General features: G+C 42.2%; 1 protein-coding gene across 8 annotated transcripts; it reads right to left on the bottom strand.

Annotated features, from left to right (window-relative positions):
* Nucleotides 1-2859: 2859 nt before the first annotated feature.
* Nucleotides 2860-7107, bottom strand: LOC124682110. 8 transcript variants are annotated; one of them, XM_047216866.1, is made up of 6 exons: nt 6470-7107; nt 6213-6267; nt 5448-5701; nt 3942-4109; nt 3486-3690; nt 2860-3409 (listed from the first exon to the last, which is right to left on the bottom strand). In XM_047216866.1, exons 3-6 carry the CDS (start codon nt 5624-5626, stop codon nt 3146-3148), a joined length of 816 nt encoding a protein of 271 aa, XP_047072822.1. In that variant the 5' UTR covers nt 5627-5701; nt 6213-6267; nt 6470-7107; the 3' UTR covers nt 2860-3145. The 8 variants fall into 8 exon arrangements, 6 of the variants coding, with proteins under 6 accessions (XP_047072822.1, XP_047072821.1, XP_047072819.1 ...); XM_047216865.1 differs by having other exon boundaries at nt 6213-7107; XM_047216863.1 differs by having other exon boundaries at nt 5448-6371.
* Nucleotides 7108-16208: the final 9101 nt, after the last annotated feature.

Below are 16208 nucleotides of genomic sequence, written 5' to 3'. Positions count from 1 at the left end.
TTATGTTTTGTTGTGTCTTTGATAGTAAAGTAAATACTAGATTTGGATTACTGCGCAGAAACATATTTCTTTGCTGTCACGAATCTGGGTCTAATTCTCTGTAGGTAACTCAGAAAATTAAGCCAATTTACGTGAGTGATCCTCAGATATGTACGCAACTTTCATTCAATTTGGGCATTTTCATTTGAGCAAGTCTGGTGCCCTAATAAAATCCATCTTTACGGACTGTTCTGTTTTGATAGATTCTGCCTTTTATTTCGCATTGCCTCTTTTGCTATGTTGGATGAATTTTTTGATCCATTAATGTCCAGTAGGTTTATGCAATGTCCAGAAGTGTTAAGAATGATTGTGTCACCTCTGAACATGTTAATTTTTATTGTGCACTAACCCTCTAATGAGTTGTTTCGAGTTTGGTGTGGAGGAAGTTTTCAAGGATCAAGAGAGGAGGATGATACAATATGATCAAGGAGGGTGAAAGCTCTAAGCTTGGGGATGCCCCGGTGGTTCACCCCTGCATATTTTAAGAATACTCAAGCGTCTAAGCTTGGGGATGCCCAAGGCATCCCCTTCTTCATCGACAACATTATCAGGTTCCACCCCTGAAACTATATTTTTATTCCGTCACATCTTATGCACTTTGCTTGGAGCGTCGGTTTGTTTTTGTTTTTGTTTTGTTTGAATAAAATGGATCCTAGCATTCACTTTGTGGGAGAGAGACACGCTCCGCTGTAGCATATGGACAAGTATGTCCTTAGGCTCTACTCATAGTATTCATGGCGAAGTTTCTTCTTCGTTAAATTGTTATATGGTTGGAATTGGAAAATACTACATGTAGTAATTCTAAAATGTCTTGGATAATTTGATACGTGGAAATTGTTGTGCTCATGTTTAAGATCTTGCATCATATACTTTGCACCCATTAATGAAGAAACACTTAGAGCTTGCTAATTTGGTTTGCATATTTGGTTTCTCTAGAGTCTAGATAATATCTAGTGTTGAGTTTTGAACAACAAGGAAGACGGTGTAGAGTCTTATAATGTTTACAATATGTCTTTTATGTGAGTTTTGCTGCACCGTTCATCCTTGTGTTTGTTTCAAATAACCTTGCTAGCCTAAACCTTGTATCGAGAGGGAATACTTCTCATGCATCCAAAATATTTGAGCCAACCACTATGCCATTTGTGTCCACCATACCTACCTACTACATGGTATTTATCCGCCATTCCAAAGTAAATTTCTTGAGTGCTACCTTTAAAATTCCATCATTCACCTTTGCAATATATAGCTCATGGGACAAATAGCTTAAAAAAACTATTGTGGTATTGAATATGTACTTATGCACTTTATCTCTTATTAAGTTGCTTGTTGTGCGATAACCATGCTTCTGGGGACGCCATCAACTATTCTTTGTTGAATATCATGTGAGTTGCTATGCATGTCCGTCTTGTCCGAAGTAAGAGAGATCTACCACCTTAATGGTTGGAGCATACATATTGTTAGAGAAGAACATTGGGCCGCTAACTAAAGCCATGATTCATGGTGGAAGTTTCAGTTTTGGACATATATCCTCAATCTCATATGAGAATAATAATTGTTGCCACATGCTTATGCATTAAAGAGGAGTCCATTATCTGTTGTCCATGTTGTCCCGATATGGATGTCTAAGTTGAGAATAATCAAAAGCGAGAAATCCAAAATGCGAGCTTTCTCCTTAGACCTTTGAAGGACCATTCTTTTTACTTTTATGTTGAGTCAGTTCACCTATCTCTCTCCACCTCAAGAAGCAAACACTTGTGTGAACTGTGCATTGATTCCTACATACTTGCATATTGCACTTGTTATATTACTCTATGTTGACAATTATCCATGAGATATACATGTTACAAGTTGAAAGCAACCGCTGAAACTTAATCTTCCTTTGTGTTGCTTCAATACCTTTACTTTGATTTATTGCTTTATGAGTTAACTCTTATGCAAGACTTATTGATGCTTGTCTTGAAGTACTATTCATGAAAAGTCTTTGCTTTATGATTCACTTGTTTACTCATGTCATTACCATTGTTTTGATCGCTGCATTCATTACATATGTTTACAAATAGTATGATCAAGGTTATGATGGCATGTCACTTCAGAAATTATCTTTGTTATCGTTTTACCTGCTCGGGACGAGCAGAACTAAGCTTAGGGATGCTGATACGTCTCCGACGTATCGATAATTTCTTATGTTCCATGCCACATTATTGATGACTAGGAAGTGTGCGGCGCGGCGCACGCCGCGCCCGTACTGCCTACGGTGTGGTAGAAAGATTATATTGTTGATGGCTCTTATCATTTGGATAGCAACGTTAATGGTGATATGGGACAGAAACCATAGATTAATATAAAAAAGAAGAGTCTGCTACTTAGGGTGGATTTATTTATATCATAGAGGATTTGATTTGTTTACATAAGGTTTCTATGCAAGGCGAGGTTGCACATAGGTGCGAGTACAATAAAGGAGGGTACATGAGAGGGCATACATGGATTATACATTGCTAAGCTTTTACATGAAAAGGTAAAACTGCTGCAGCAGCATTTTTGGAAAGATGATCTTCTTGTTGCAAGCTAAATGGCTTCTTGCTCGACTGTTACCGAAACCTCAAGCAATGGAAATTTCTGTCACATATGCTAGTAGTGCTTTGATGTTGAGTGTTGCCGGTATCCTCTTGTGGGTGTCGCACCACACTGCCTGAGATGGATACGGTGTTTTCCATGGTTGAGATGCCATCGTTTGGTTCAGATTGGTGGTCGTCTACCAGTGCAAACAGGCTTGTCGCCGCGCCTGTGGTGATACATTCTTTGTTGGGAAAATGTTTTGAATATGTTGAGAACAATTTGAATGTAAATAAGCTGGTAGCATTAGTATACGTTTTATTGAATTACAATAGTACATTGGACTGGATTATATCATCAGTCGACCTAGTAAAATCTGCAGCTACATGAAGATTACCAACAATAAGAGAAACCAGCTAACATGCTGCCGGAAGAGAGTAACTGTTGCCATGATCTGCAGCCAATAGCAACTTCCTCTGCTAAACAATACGAAATATTTGCACAAGGAGTCCACTATAGCAGGATCCTGCTCCTTCCTACGGCAACATCGTCGCTAACGCATAGAATGACCATCCAGCTTGGCATCAGCCTGCACCTCATTCCATTGCCGACGACCACGGGATGAAGACAATGGTAGTCCATTCGATGCAGACGCCTGATCACCTTCAGCATCAACTGTAACAAATATATGCATTCTATGGTTCTCATTCCGCATCATGAATATACAGTTGGTCAAACATAGGAAGAGGATTATCATTTGGAGGAAGCAAAGAACGAATCTCACGACAAAGTACCCCAAATATATTTGAAAACATATCTGTCATTTCCAACATTAACGTTTTTGTGAACATCAACATCGAGAGATGTAGAAGCAAATTTAGAATTATACTCACTAATTGATTCAGCACCACCATCAAAGCTAGGTAGATCAGCCAAAGGGGAAGGACAATCTGGATAAATAGGAAGAGAGACTCTTCCACCAGTATAAACTGTTCGGTGCCTTCATAAATTTTACTTGTCAAGTAATCTAGTGATGGTAATTTAGTGCCAGAATGTCTGACTGTTTTAATGACACAAGAAATTCTTTTTCCAAGCTCCCTGAAAAAAACATCAATAAATGAAAATGATTTAACCCCAATTTAAATTGGGAATTTTAACAACTGTGAAAGAAGGAAAGGCATCGCTGTAGAGCCTTGGGAATTCCGACAGTTGTGGGAGAAGAAAACGTTTTTAACCATTATATGGTGATTTAAACCGAAGTAAACAATAGTATGCATATACCAAGTGTGTAGGTTCACATGTAAGATATTAAGTATGGTATGATATAAGAAAAACAATAGAGCACTCACATTGGCCTTAGAAAACTAAGGGCAGGTCCAGAAGTAGAGAACAATAATCCTCCAGGCTCGAGAAGTAGAGGAAATCTACAGGCAGGTCCAAATCTTTTGCTCTGGACAGAAGGGCATGAGCCATACACGGTGAATTCCTGGCAGCAATAGAAGTGGAAAGACAGTAACCTGCAATTTTCCACCAAAAATAAAGGTACTCTAATAATCTGGTTTAATGGGAACAAAGGTTGAAAGATATTCATATCTCCTCACACTAAATTCATGAAGAAAGAAGCACATCTAACAGGGGACTAACCATAATTCTGCATATTACGGCCAGCCAAAATTAAGGGTCTCAATGAGCTATTCAAATCCATCACCAGCAGAATGCATTCCTAGAAAAAAGATAGAGCAAAGTACCTCCCCGTAGCACACAACACAGGTAACAGGGGATTGAGCCACTTCCTTTCCTGTACACTAAGGCTAAGTCTGTGTGCTGCCACATAGAATCAGTATTACATGTCACAGCCTAAAAGTAGGATCTAAAGCACTATACCTTCATATAATTCATGTGGTCTTTTGGACAGGGATCACTACTACAAAAATACTGGCTGTATGAAAACAAAGTTCATCCATTTTTGCATTTTTTCCTGGAATGAATAACAATCACAAAGAAAATTTGAGAATGAAAATTAAGTAGTGGTTACCAAATTTTAGCAGCAGCAACTTATAAATTTTTGTCATGATTTCCTTGGTTAAAAAACGAAACGATCAGAACGTCAGGCTTTCAGAGTAATCTAGATGCGGAGTAAAGAACCTCGTAAAGAAAAAGCTAGGAATCGAGAAGAGCGAGCAAGTCCGACCCATGTAACTGCATGCCGCCGACAGTGAGCTCATAGGTGAAGGTCTTGCCCTGGCGCATCAGAACCAACACAGAGACAGTAGAAGCGAATGCACGGTGCCCTTGCTGGTAAAGGTGGTAACATTTCTAATTTAGTAACCAAAACTAACGATGTAGCCTCTGATATCAGTGATATAGTACTATGATTACTGACCAATAAGGCATGGCATATCTAGTTTGTAGTCCATCTAGTGACCTATTGCATTATTAGTATAGTCCAAAAAGGAGTGGAAAACATATCGGAAGATGCAACGTCAATATCTATATTGCAAAAAAAATAACAAAAGTGCTACACTACTGAATCTAGTGAACAGAGCTAGCAGAAATCAATGAAGCCATCGCAAAAGGAACTGACCTTAATCCTCTGAATCCTCTTTATATGTTAGTTCAGTTAAGGTTTTAATTTCTGTTCAAAAGCTTCCAGATAAAACAAACAACTCACAAATTTCAGAAAAATATCCTCTTATGAGTTGGAAAATAATTAGAAAGTCACTAAACATTACAAAGCTGAGAGCGGTCAAGAAAACCCCATACTACAAAATAGCATTACAAAGCTGGAAGACATACGGAATCAGTGAAGCTATTCATGCAAATTCATAGGTGTACTGGAGGTCTTAGTAGGTAACCTCTCAGATCGAATCAGCTTGCAGCCATTTCCTATCTGCAGTGAAAGAACTTGCTGACGACAGTCCTGCCGCTGGGAAGAGCTTTTAAGCAACGGTAGCTGCCACTGGACCTGCTCCCTAATGTCTTGGCATGTGCAACTGTAATTACACGAGGGTTGCTCGCCAATGTTGTCCGCCATAATCAAATTGCTAACACCTCCATAAGTAAAGCTGCACAGGCAGCTGGGTGTGAGGAACGACCAAAGACGGTAGCGCTGCAAAACAGTTCAGAAGTTGGGCTATGACATTAAGTTTCATGTGAGCTAATAACAACGGAAAGATATCTCAATGATATGTGTGCTTGCATATTCCCTGTCAATTGTTTCCATGGATCCAATAACCTAAGCGGTAACAGCATGTTAACTAACTTAGTTTTAGTACTGGAAGTGAGTCCAAAAACTGATGCCCAATGATATTTCTTCTCTGCATTTAAATGTAAATATTAGTACACATGTTCAAGGAAATCAGTTAATTTCTGAGGGCTTCTTGTAATACATATCAAGAAAAAAGGACAGGAAATCATGTAATTTCTGAGAACTTTTTGTAATACATATAAGGACAAAAGTGAACTAAAAGATATAACAAATTGGTAACGTGCTTCGCATGCAGGCATGTATTGCTCATCCCTGTTCTTATGTAGTATCAGTGCAGAAACTATAACACACAACTATTTTACAATGTGCTTCAAGGTTTGGTTAGCTAAGGAAAATAGTAGTTGTATTTGACCTGAGTCTTCCAGTCTCCTTTGGAAGGAATGAATGGTTTGGCCGATCTAGAACTCCTAGAAGGCAGAAATAATTAACCTTTGAAGAAAATCTGAAAACAAACACCTTGTGTGGCAGATAATGGACAATAATATATCTTCATATGCTGTATAACATATCCCTATAACATGGCAGTGGTGAAAACCATTCAATTCACCGGGTACAAAGGGGAATCTGATAAGGAGTGTTGCGTGGACGGGAAGAGGCAACGAATCTTACCCAATCCACTCGGCATCATCGCTATTGAGCGCCAGCGACCCGCCGCTGAAACCCTAGAAATTGCAATTGGCTTGTACACATCCAGGCTGATGGAACTGCATGGCTGAGTCAGGGAGGACCTAGTTGATCTCTCGCACGGCCCTGGACAGCAGCCGTCGAACGGGTGCAGCACTGCCGCCTCCAGCAATGACCACGTCCGGCTCCCGCGATCAAATCCATCCACGTCCTCCGTTTCGTTACATCCAGCTTGCTCTGTTCCACTCGAACCCCGCCGCTGAACTGCCGCCACGCTGCTTCTCAGCCCCTTGTCCAGCCGATAGTTTGGAAGAGCAGGAGGTGGAGAAAGCACGTGGGGGCGAGAGAGACGTGGGTCGGTTTGGAAGACTGGGAGGTCCGGGAGAGAGATGAGTTGTGGAGGAGATATGGCTCCGTAAATGTCGGCCGGCGTGTTCATCTTTGCCGCTTCCTACTCGCCTCCTCGCCTCCCACGGAGGTCGCGCGGCCAGATCGGCATGCCCCGCCGCAAGCACCATTAATCGTTTGAGGTGTGGAAATCTAGAGCGGTCGCGGGACGTGGAAAGCGGTGGAGAGTTCGGGATACTGTCGACGTGGACTGGCAAAAGAAGAGGAGAGCGGGGTAAGCGGTGCGTAGGGCTGATGCACGATTAAACCGGCAATCAGAGGTATAGAAAGGGGAAAAAACATGCTATGGAAGGAGGTAACCGGAAACAATAGAATAGGTACCGGATATGCGTCGGTTACCACGGGATTGCCACAAAAGAAAAAAGGAAACAAAAAACCGGCGTGCGAGAATCAACAGCATTCTAGGGCTCATCAACAGTGTAAATCGCTAACGCGTCAACATTTGGTTGGATAAAAAGGTACCGTGAACAGTACCCAAACTGTTGAGATTTAAGCAAAGTGGGTTAGCTTTAATATAGTTAATAATATCTACATGTTTTATGCACACTTTATGTCATATTCGTGCATTTTCTGGAACTAACCTATTAACAAGATGCCGAAGAGCCGATTCTCTGTTTTCTCATCGTTTTGGTTTCGAAATCCTAGTAACGAAATATTCTCGAATTGGACGAAATCAACGCCCAGGGTCCTATTTTGCCACGAAGCTTCCAGAAGACCGAAAGGGATACGAAGTGGAGCGACGAGGCGCCGCCACCATAGGGCCGCGCGGCCAGAGGGGGGCCCGCGCCGCCTATGGTGTGTGCCCCTCGTCAGCCCTCCGACTCTGCCCTTCCGCCTACTTATAGCCTCCGTCGCGAAACCCCCGATGCGAAAAACCACGATACGGAAAACCTTCCAGAGACGCCGCCGCCGCCAATCCCATCTCGGGGGATTACGGAGATCTCCTCCGGCACCCTGCCGGAGAGGGGATTCATCTCCCGGAGGACTCTTCACCGCCATGGTCGCCTCCGGAGTGATGAGTGAGTAGTTCACCCCTGGACTATGGGTCCATAGCGGTAGCTAGATGGTTGTCTTCTCCTCATTGTGCTTCATTGTTGGATCTTGTGAGCTGCCTAACATGATCAAGATCATCTATCCGTAATGCTATATGTTGTGTTTGTCGGGATCCGATGGATAGAGAATACCATGTTATGTTAATTATCAAGTTATTACCTATGTGTTGTTTATGATCTTGCATGCTCTCCGTTATTAGTAGAGGCTCGGCCAAGTTGATGCTAGTAACTCCAAGAGGGAGTATTTATGCTCGATAGTGGGTTCATGCTGCATTGATATCCGGGGAGTGACGAAACCCCTAAGGTTGTGTTGTGCTGTTGCCACTAGGGATAAAACATTGATGCTATGTCTAAGGATGTAGTTGTTGATTACATTACGCACCATACTTAATGCAATTGTCTGTTGTTTTGCTACTTAATACTGGAAGGGGTTCGGATGATAACCTGAAGGTGGACTTTTTAGGCATAGATGCAGTTGGATGGCGGTCTATGTACTTTGTCGTAATGCCCAATTAAATATCACTGTACTTATCATGACATGTATGTGCATTGTTATGCTCTCTCTATTTGTCAATTGCCCGACTGTAATTTGTTCACCCAACATGCTTTTATCTTATGGGAGACCCACCTCTAGTGAACTGTGGACCCCGGTCCATTCTTTTATACTCGAAATACAAATCTGCTTGCAATACTTGTTTTACTTGTTTTCTCTGCAAACAATCATCTTCCACACAATACGGTTAACCCTTTGTTACAGCAAGCCGGTGAGATTGACAACCTCACTGTTTCGTTGGGGCAAAGTACTTTGGTTGTGTTGTGCAGGTTCCACGTTGGCGCCGGAATCTCCGGTGTTGCGCCGCACTACATCCCGCCGCCATCAACCTTCAACGTGCTTCTTGACTCCCTACTGGTTCGATTAAACCTTGGTTTCTAACTGAGGGAAACTTGCCGCTGTGCGCATCACACCTTCCTCTTGGGGTTCCCAACGGACGTGTCAATTACACGCATCAAGCAAATTTCTGGCGCCGTTGCCGGGGAACTGAAGAAAAGTTACACCACAGGGATCTCTAACTCCCACGTCAACTTTGCGCCAGCACCGGCCCAGAGGCCGGTCCGACCGGGCCCCAGACCGACCTGCCCGGTTGGCGGCCGGTCGACCGGCCCCACAACCGGACCGTCCGGTCCCAGGCCCGGTCTGACCGGACCCAGACCGGATCCGACGGGAATTACCCACCAAACTGACTAAGTTACCCACTTATGTACCTTTTCGCCATGTGTCGTCTTGTATGCCTATATATATAGACCCAAGACACCCCCCTTACCTTTTTAGACAAGATTTAGGCTTAGACATGGATTTGAGCTTTGTCTCCCTAGGGTTTCATCCCCTTTGTATCAAGGCTACCCTTGTTGGATGTATGGATTTGGTGTGTGAGATTCTAGTGCTACCCACTCTCTCTACCACTCCTTGATTCATCTCCCTCACCAATCTCTCCACTCGGAATTCTACCGCGCGTCTCTTCCGGGTTGATTCTATTGGCGTGGTCCATCGAGTCACGGGGGCAAGTATCGATTGTATCGGGTTGGTGTGCGTGCGTGAGTTCTTCGTGTTCCTCGCGCTCTCCCTCTCTCCCTCCTTGGATTTCGGGTCAACCGCAAGATCGGGCCACAAACGGGGTCTTAGACCACATCATAGTTAAACACACAGATGCACTTGACGCGCAAAAACATTACAGCCGTTGTACGATCTTGAAGATAGTAAAACAGAGCTATCAACAATTGTCTAACACAAGGTTCTGACGAAGAATATCGAGCCGGGTACGAGAGAGAGAGAAGGCTTCCAAAATGAAATATGGAGCTGCTCACCAAATAGAAAAATGCTCTACATAAGTGCAAAGTAGGAGTATCACAAGAGGACTACTGCTGAAATACCGACTTCATTCATGATACAGACCTGTCCACCACACAGAGAGTATACACATTTGTCTTTGATGTGTCTAAATTTGAATGTGCTAAATATAGTGTTTAGATACATAATACAGATCTGCACACCACATAGAGAATATACACATTTGTCTTAGATTTGTCTAGATAAAATAATACAGCCAGATGATACGTCTCCGACGTATCGATAATTTCTTATGTTCCATGCCACATTATTGATGATATCTACATGTTTTATACACATTATATGTCGTATTTATGCGTTTTCCGGAACTAACCTATTGACGAGATGCCGAAGGGCCAGTTCCTGTTTTCTGCTGTTTTTGGTTTCAGAAATCCTAGTAAGGAAATATTCTCGGAATTGGACGAAATCAACGCCTAGGGGCCTATTTTCACCGGAAGCATCCAGAACACCCGAGAGCCGCGCAGGGGGGCCACGGGGCCCCCGGATGATAGGGTGGCGCGGCCCACCCCCGGCCGCGCGGCCCTATGGTGTCGTCGCCCCTTCGACCTTCCGACGCCGCCTCTTCGCCTATATAAAGGTCCCGGACCTAAAACCTCGATACGGAAAAGCCACGGTACGAGAAACCTTCCCGAGCCGCCGCCATCGCGAAGCCAAGATCCGGGGGACAGGAGTCTCTGTTCCGGCACGCCGCCGGACGGGGAAGTGCCCCCGGAAGGCTTCTCCATCGACACCACCGCCATCTTCATCACCGCTGATGTCTCCCATGAGGAGGGAGTAGTTCTCCACCGAGGCTCGGGGCTGTACCGGTAGCTATGTGGTTCATCTCTCTCCTATGTACTTCAATACAATAATCTCATGAGCTGCCTTACATGATTGAGATTCATATGATGATGCTTGTAATCTAGATGTCATTATGCTAGTCAAGTGGGTTTTACTTATGTGATCTCCGGAGACTCCTTGTCCCACGTGTGTAAAGGTGACAGATGTGTGCACCGTGTGGGTCTCTTAGGCTATATTTCACGTAATACTTATTCACTGTTATGAATGGCATAGTGAAGTGCTTATTTATATCTCTTTATGATTGCAATGTGTTTTGTATCACAATTTATCCGTGTGCTACTCTAGTGATGTTATTAAAGTAGTTTATTCCTCCTGCACGGTGTAATGGTGACAGGTGTGTGCATCCGTGTTAGTACTTGGCGTAGGCTATGATTATGATCTCTTGTAGATTATGAAGTTAACTATTGCTATGATGGTATTGATGTGATCTATTCCTCCTACATAGTGTGAAGGTGACAGTGTGCATGCTATGTTAGTACTTGGTTTAGTTGTGTTGATCTGTCATGCACTCTAAGGTTATTTAAATATGAACATTGAATATTGTGGAGTTTGTTAACTCCGGCATTGAGGATTCGTGTAATCCTACGCAATGGTGTTCATCATCCAACAAGAGTGTAGAGTATGCATTTATCTATTCTGTTATGTGATCAAAGTTGAGAGTGTCCACTAGTGAAAGTCTAATCCCTAGGCCTTGTTCCTAAATATCGCTATCGTTGCTTGTTCTATCGTTTCTATCGCATCTCTACTCGTCCGCAATATTACTACCATCAACTGCACGCCAGCAAGCACTTCTCTGGTGCCATTGCTACTGCTCATATATATTCATACCACCTGTATTTCACTATCTCTTCGCCGAACTAGTGCACCTATTAGGTGTGTTGGGGACACAAGAGACTTCTTGCTTTGTGGTTGCAGGGTTGCATGAGAGGGATATCTTTGACCTCTTCCTCCCCGAGTTCGATAAACCTTGGGTGATCCACTTAAGGGAAACTTGCTCGCTGTTCTACAAACCTCTGCTCTTGGAGGCCCAACACTGTCTACAAGAATAGAAGCACCCGTAGACATCAAGCTATTTTCTGGCGCCGTTGCCGGGGAGGAAAGGTAAAATGCTCTCATACTCCGGTCCCAGGTAAAGTACTTTTCTGGCGCCGTTGTGTGTGTGCTCGAAGCTATTTCCTTTAGATCCTGCAAGTGCATCTTTTTGTTTCTTGTTTACACTAGTTTGGCATAATGGACAACAATGAGCTTCTTATTCTATTTCCTGATTTAAGACATGGATGGTTTGATGCGAAAATGAAAAAACCTATGGAATCTTATTTGCATGCTGGTAGTGATATTAGTATGAACGCTTTGAACACCATTGTTGATAATGATATAGAAAGTTCTAAGCTTGGGGAAGCTGGTTTTCATGATCTTTTTAGTCCCCCAAGCATTGAGGAGAAAATTTTCTTTGATGATACTTTGCCTCCTATTTATGATGATTATAATGATAGTGGTCTTTTGGTGCCACCTACTATGTAGAGTAAATTTTGTTGTGATTATACTATGCCTCCTACACTTGATGAGAATAATAATGATAGCTACTTTGTTGAATTTGCTCCCACTACAACTAATAAAATTGACTATGCCTATGTGGAGAGTAATAATTTTATGCATGAGACTCATGATAAGAATGCTTTATGTGATAGTTATATTGTTGAGTTTGCTCATGATGCTACTGAAAGTTATTATGAGAGAGGAAAATATGGTAGTAAAATTTTTCATGTTACTAAAATGCCTCTCTAGGTGCTGAAATTTTTGAAGCTACACTTGTTCTATCTTCCTATGCTTGTTACTTTGTTCTTCATGAATTTATTTGTGTACAAGATTCCTATGCATAGGAAGTGGGTTAGAATTAAGTGTGCTTTGAATTTGCTTTTCAATGCTCTCTTTTGCTTCAACAATTATTTCTTGCGAGTGCATCATTAAAACTGCTGAGCCCATCTTAATGGCTATAAAGAAAGAACTTCTTGGGAGATAACCCATGTGTTTATTTTGCTACAGTACTTTTATCTTGTATTTGTGTCTTGGAAGTTGTTACTACTGTAGCAACCTCTCCTTATCTTAATTTTGTTGCATTGTTGTGCCAAGTAAAGTCTTTGATAGTAAGGTTCATACTAGATTTGGATTACTCGCGCAGAAACAGATTTCTTGCTCGTCACGAATCTGGGCCTAATTCTCTGTAGGTAACTCAGAAAATTATGCCAATTTACGTGAGTGATCCTCAGATATGTACGCAACTTTCATTCAATTTGAGCATTTTCATCTGAGCAAGTCTGGTGCCTCAATAAAATTCGTCTTTACGGACTGTTCTGTTTTGACAGATTCTGCCTTTTATTTCGCGTTGCCTGTTTTGCTGTGTCGGATGGATTTCTTTGTTCCATTAACGTCCAGTAGCTTTGTGAAATTTCCAGAAGTGTTAAGAATGATTGTGTCACCTCTGAATATGTGAATTTTTGACTATGCACTAACCCTCTAATGAGTTTGTTTCGAGTTTGGTGTGAAGGAAGTTTTCAAGGGTCAAGAGAGGAGGATGATATATGATCAAGAAGACTCAAGCGTCTAAGCTTGGGGATGCCCAAGGCATCCCCTTCTTCATCAACTTATCAGGTTTCTTCTATTGAAACTATATTTTTATTCGGTCACATCTTATGTGCTTTACTTGGAGCGTCTGTGTGATTTTGTTTTTGTTTTTGTTTGAATAAATGCTTGTGTGGGAGAGAGACACGCTCCGCTGGTTCGTATGAACACATGTGTTCTTAGCTTTTAATGTTCATGGCGAAGGTTGAAACTGCTTCGTTCATTGTTATATGGTTGGAAACGGAAAATGCTACATGTAGTAATTGGTAAAATGTCTTGGATAATGTGATACTTGGCAATTTTTGTGCTCATGTTTAAGCTCTTGCATCATATACTTTGCTCCCATTAATGAAGAAACACCTAGAGCTTGCTAAATTTGGTTTGCATATTTGGTCTCTCTAAAGTCTAGATAATTTCTAGTATTGAGTTTTGAAACAACAAGGAAGACGGTGTAGAGTCTTATAATGTTTACAATATGTCTTTTATGTGAGTTTTGCTGCACCGTTCATCCTTGTGTTTGTTTCAAATAACCTTGCTAGCCTAAACCTTGTATCGAGAGGGAATACTTCTCATGCATCCAAAATCCTTGAGCCAACCACTATGCCATTTGTGTCCACCATACCTACCTACTACATGGTATTTCTCCGCCATTCCAAAGTAAATTGCTTGAGTGCTACCTTTAAAATTCCATCATTCGCCTTTACAATATATAGCTCATGGGACAAAATAGCCTAAAAACTATTGTGGTATTGAATATGTGTTTATGCACTTTATCTCTTATTAAGTTGCTTGTTGTGCGATAACCATGTTCCTGGGGACGCCATCAACTCTTTGTTGAATATCATGTGAGTTGCTATGCATGTCCGTCTTGTCTGAAGTAAGAGATATCTACCACCTTAATGGTTGGAGCATGCATATTGTTAGAGAAGAACATTGGGCCGCTAACTAAAGCCATGAATCATGGTGGAAGTTTCAGTTTTGGACATATATCCTCAATCTCATATGAGAACACTAATTGTTGCCACATGCTTATGCATTAAAGAGGAGTCCATTATCTCGTTGTCCATGTTGTCCCGGTATGGATGTCTAAGTTGAGAATAATCAAAAGCGAGAAATCCAAAATGCGAGCTTTCTCCTTAGACCTTTGTACGAGCGGCATGGAGGTACCCCATTGTGACACTTGGTTAAAACATGTGTATTGCGATGATCCGGTAGTCCAAGCTAATTAGGACAAGGTGCGGGCACTATTAGTATACTATGCATGAGGCTTGCAACTTGTAAGATATAATTTGCATGATACATATGCTTTATTACTACCGTTGACAAAATTGTTTCATGTTTTCAAAATAAAAGCTCTAGCACAAATATAGCAATCGATGCTTTCCTCTTTGAAGGACCTTTCTTTTACTTTTATGTCGAGTCAGTTCACCTATTTCTCTCCATCTCAAGAAGCAAACACTTGTGTGAACTATGCATTGATTCCTACATACTTGCATATTGCACTTGTTATATTACTCTATGTTGACAATTATCCATGAGATATACATGTTACAAGTTGAAAGCAACCGCTGAAACTTAATCTTCTTTTGTGTTGCTTCAATACCTTTACTTTAATCTATTGCTTTATGAGTTAACTCTTATGCAAGACTTATTGATGCTTGTCTTGAAGTACTATTCATGAAAAGTCTTTGCTTTATGATTCATTTGTTTACTCATGTCATTACCATTGTTTTGATCGCTGCATTCATTACATATGCTTACAATAGTATGATCAAGGTTATGATGGCATGTCACTCCGGAAATTATCTTTGTTATCGTTTACACTGCTCGGGACGAGCGAGAACTAAGCTTGGGGATGCCGATACGTCTCCGACGTATCGATAATTTCTTATGTTCCATGCCACATTATTGATGATATCTACATGTTTTATACACATTATATGTCGTATTTATGCGTTTTCCGAACTAACCTATTGACGAGATGCCGAAGGGCCGGTTCTGTTTTCTGCTGTTTTTGGTTTCGTAAATCCTAGTAAGGAAATATTCTCGGAATTGGACGAAATCAACGCCCAGGGGCCTATTTTCACCGGAAGCATCCGAACACCCGAGAGCCGCGGAGGGGGCCCACAGGGCCCCGGATGATAGGGTGGCGCGGCCCACCCCCGGCCGCGCGGCCCTATGGTGTCGTCGCCCCTTCGACCTTCCGACGCCGCCTCTTCGCCTATATAAAGGTCCCGGACCTAAAACCTCGATACGGAAAAGCCACGGTACGAGAAACCTTCCGCAGCCGCCGCCATCGCGAAGCCAAGATCCGGGGACAGGAGTCTCCGTTCCGGCACGCCGCCGGGACGGGGAAGTGCCCCGGAAGGCTTCTCCATCGACACCACCGCCATCTTCATCACCGCTGCTCGTCTCCCATGAGGAGGGAGTAGTTCTCCATCGAGGCTCGGGGCCGTACCGGTAGCTATGTGGTTCATCTCTCTCCTATGTACTTCAATACAATAATCTCATGAGCTGCCTTACATGATTGAGATTCATATGATGATGCTTGTAATCTAGATGTCATTATGCTAGTCAAGTGGGTTTTACTTATGTGATCTCCGGAGACTCCTTGTCCCACGTGTGTAAAGGTGACGAGTGTGTGCACCGTGTGGGTCTCTTAGGCTATATTTCACGAATACTTATTCACCGTTATGAATGGCATAGTGAAGTGCTTATTTATATCTCTTTATGATTGCAATGTGTTTTGTATCACAATTTATCCGTGTGCTACTCTAGTGATGTTATTAAAGTAGTTTATTCCTCCTGCACGGTGTAATGGTGACAGTGTGTGCATCCGTGTTAGTACTTGGCGTAGGCTATGATTATGATCTCTTGTAGATTATGAAGTTAACTATTG

Source organism: Lolium rigidum, unplaced genomic scaffold (assembly GCF_022539505.1).
Source record: "Lolium rigidum isolate FL_2022 unplaced genomic scaffold, APGP_CSIRO_Lrig_0.1 contig_68105_1, whole genome shotgun sequence".
In the NCBI taxonomy this organism is placed as follows: Eukaryota; Viridiplantae; Streptophyta; class Magnoliopsida; order Poales; family Poaceae; genus Lolium; species Lolium rigidum.
Note: the sequence above shows the minus strand (reverse complement) of the source record. Positions and strands in the feature narration are given on the sequence as shown.

Coding starts and splice junctions, on each gene's coding strand:
- LOC124682110 (XM_047216865.1), bottom strand. CDS start 5,626: ATGGCGGACAACATTGGCGAGCAACCCTCGTGTAATTACAGTTGCACA. Junction 4,110..5,447: donor AAGCTGATTCGATCTGAGAG/GTTACCTACTAA, acceptor GGAAAATTGCAG/GTTACTGTCTTTCCACTTCT. Junction 3,691..3,941: donor CTTAGTTTTCTAAGGCCAAT/GTGAGTGCTCTA, acceptor TGTTTTTTTCAG/GGAGCTTGGAAAAAGAATTT.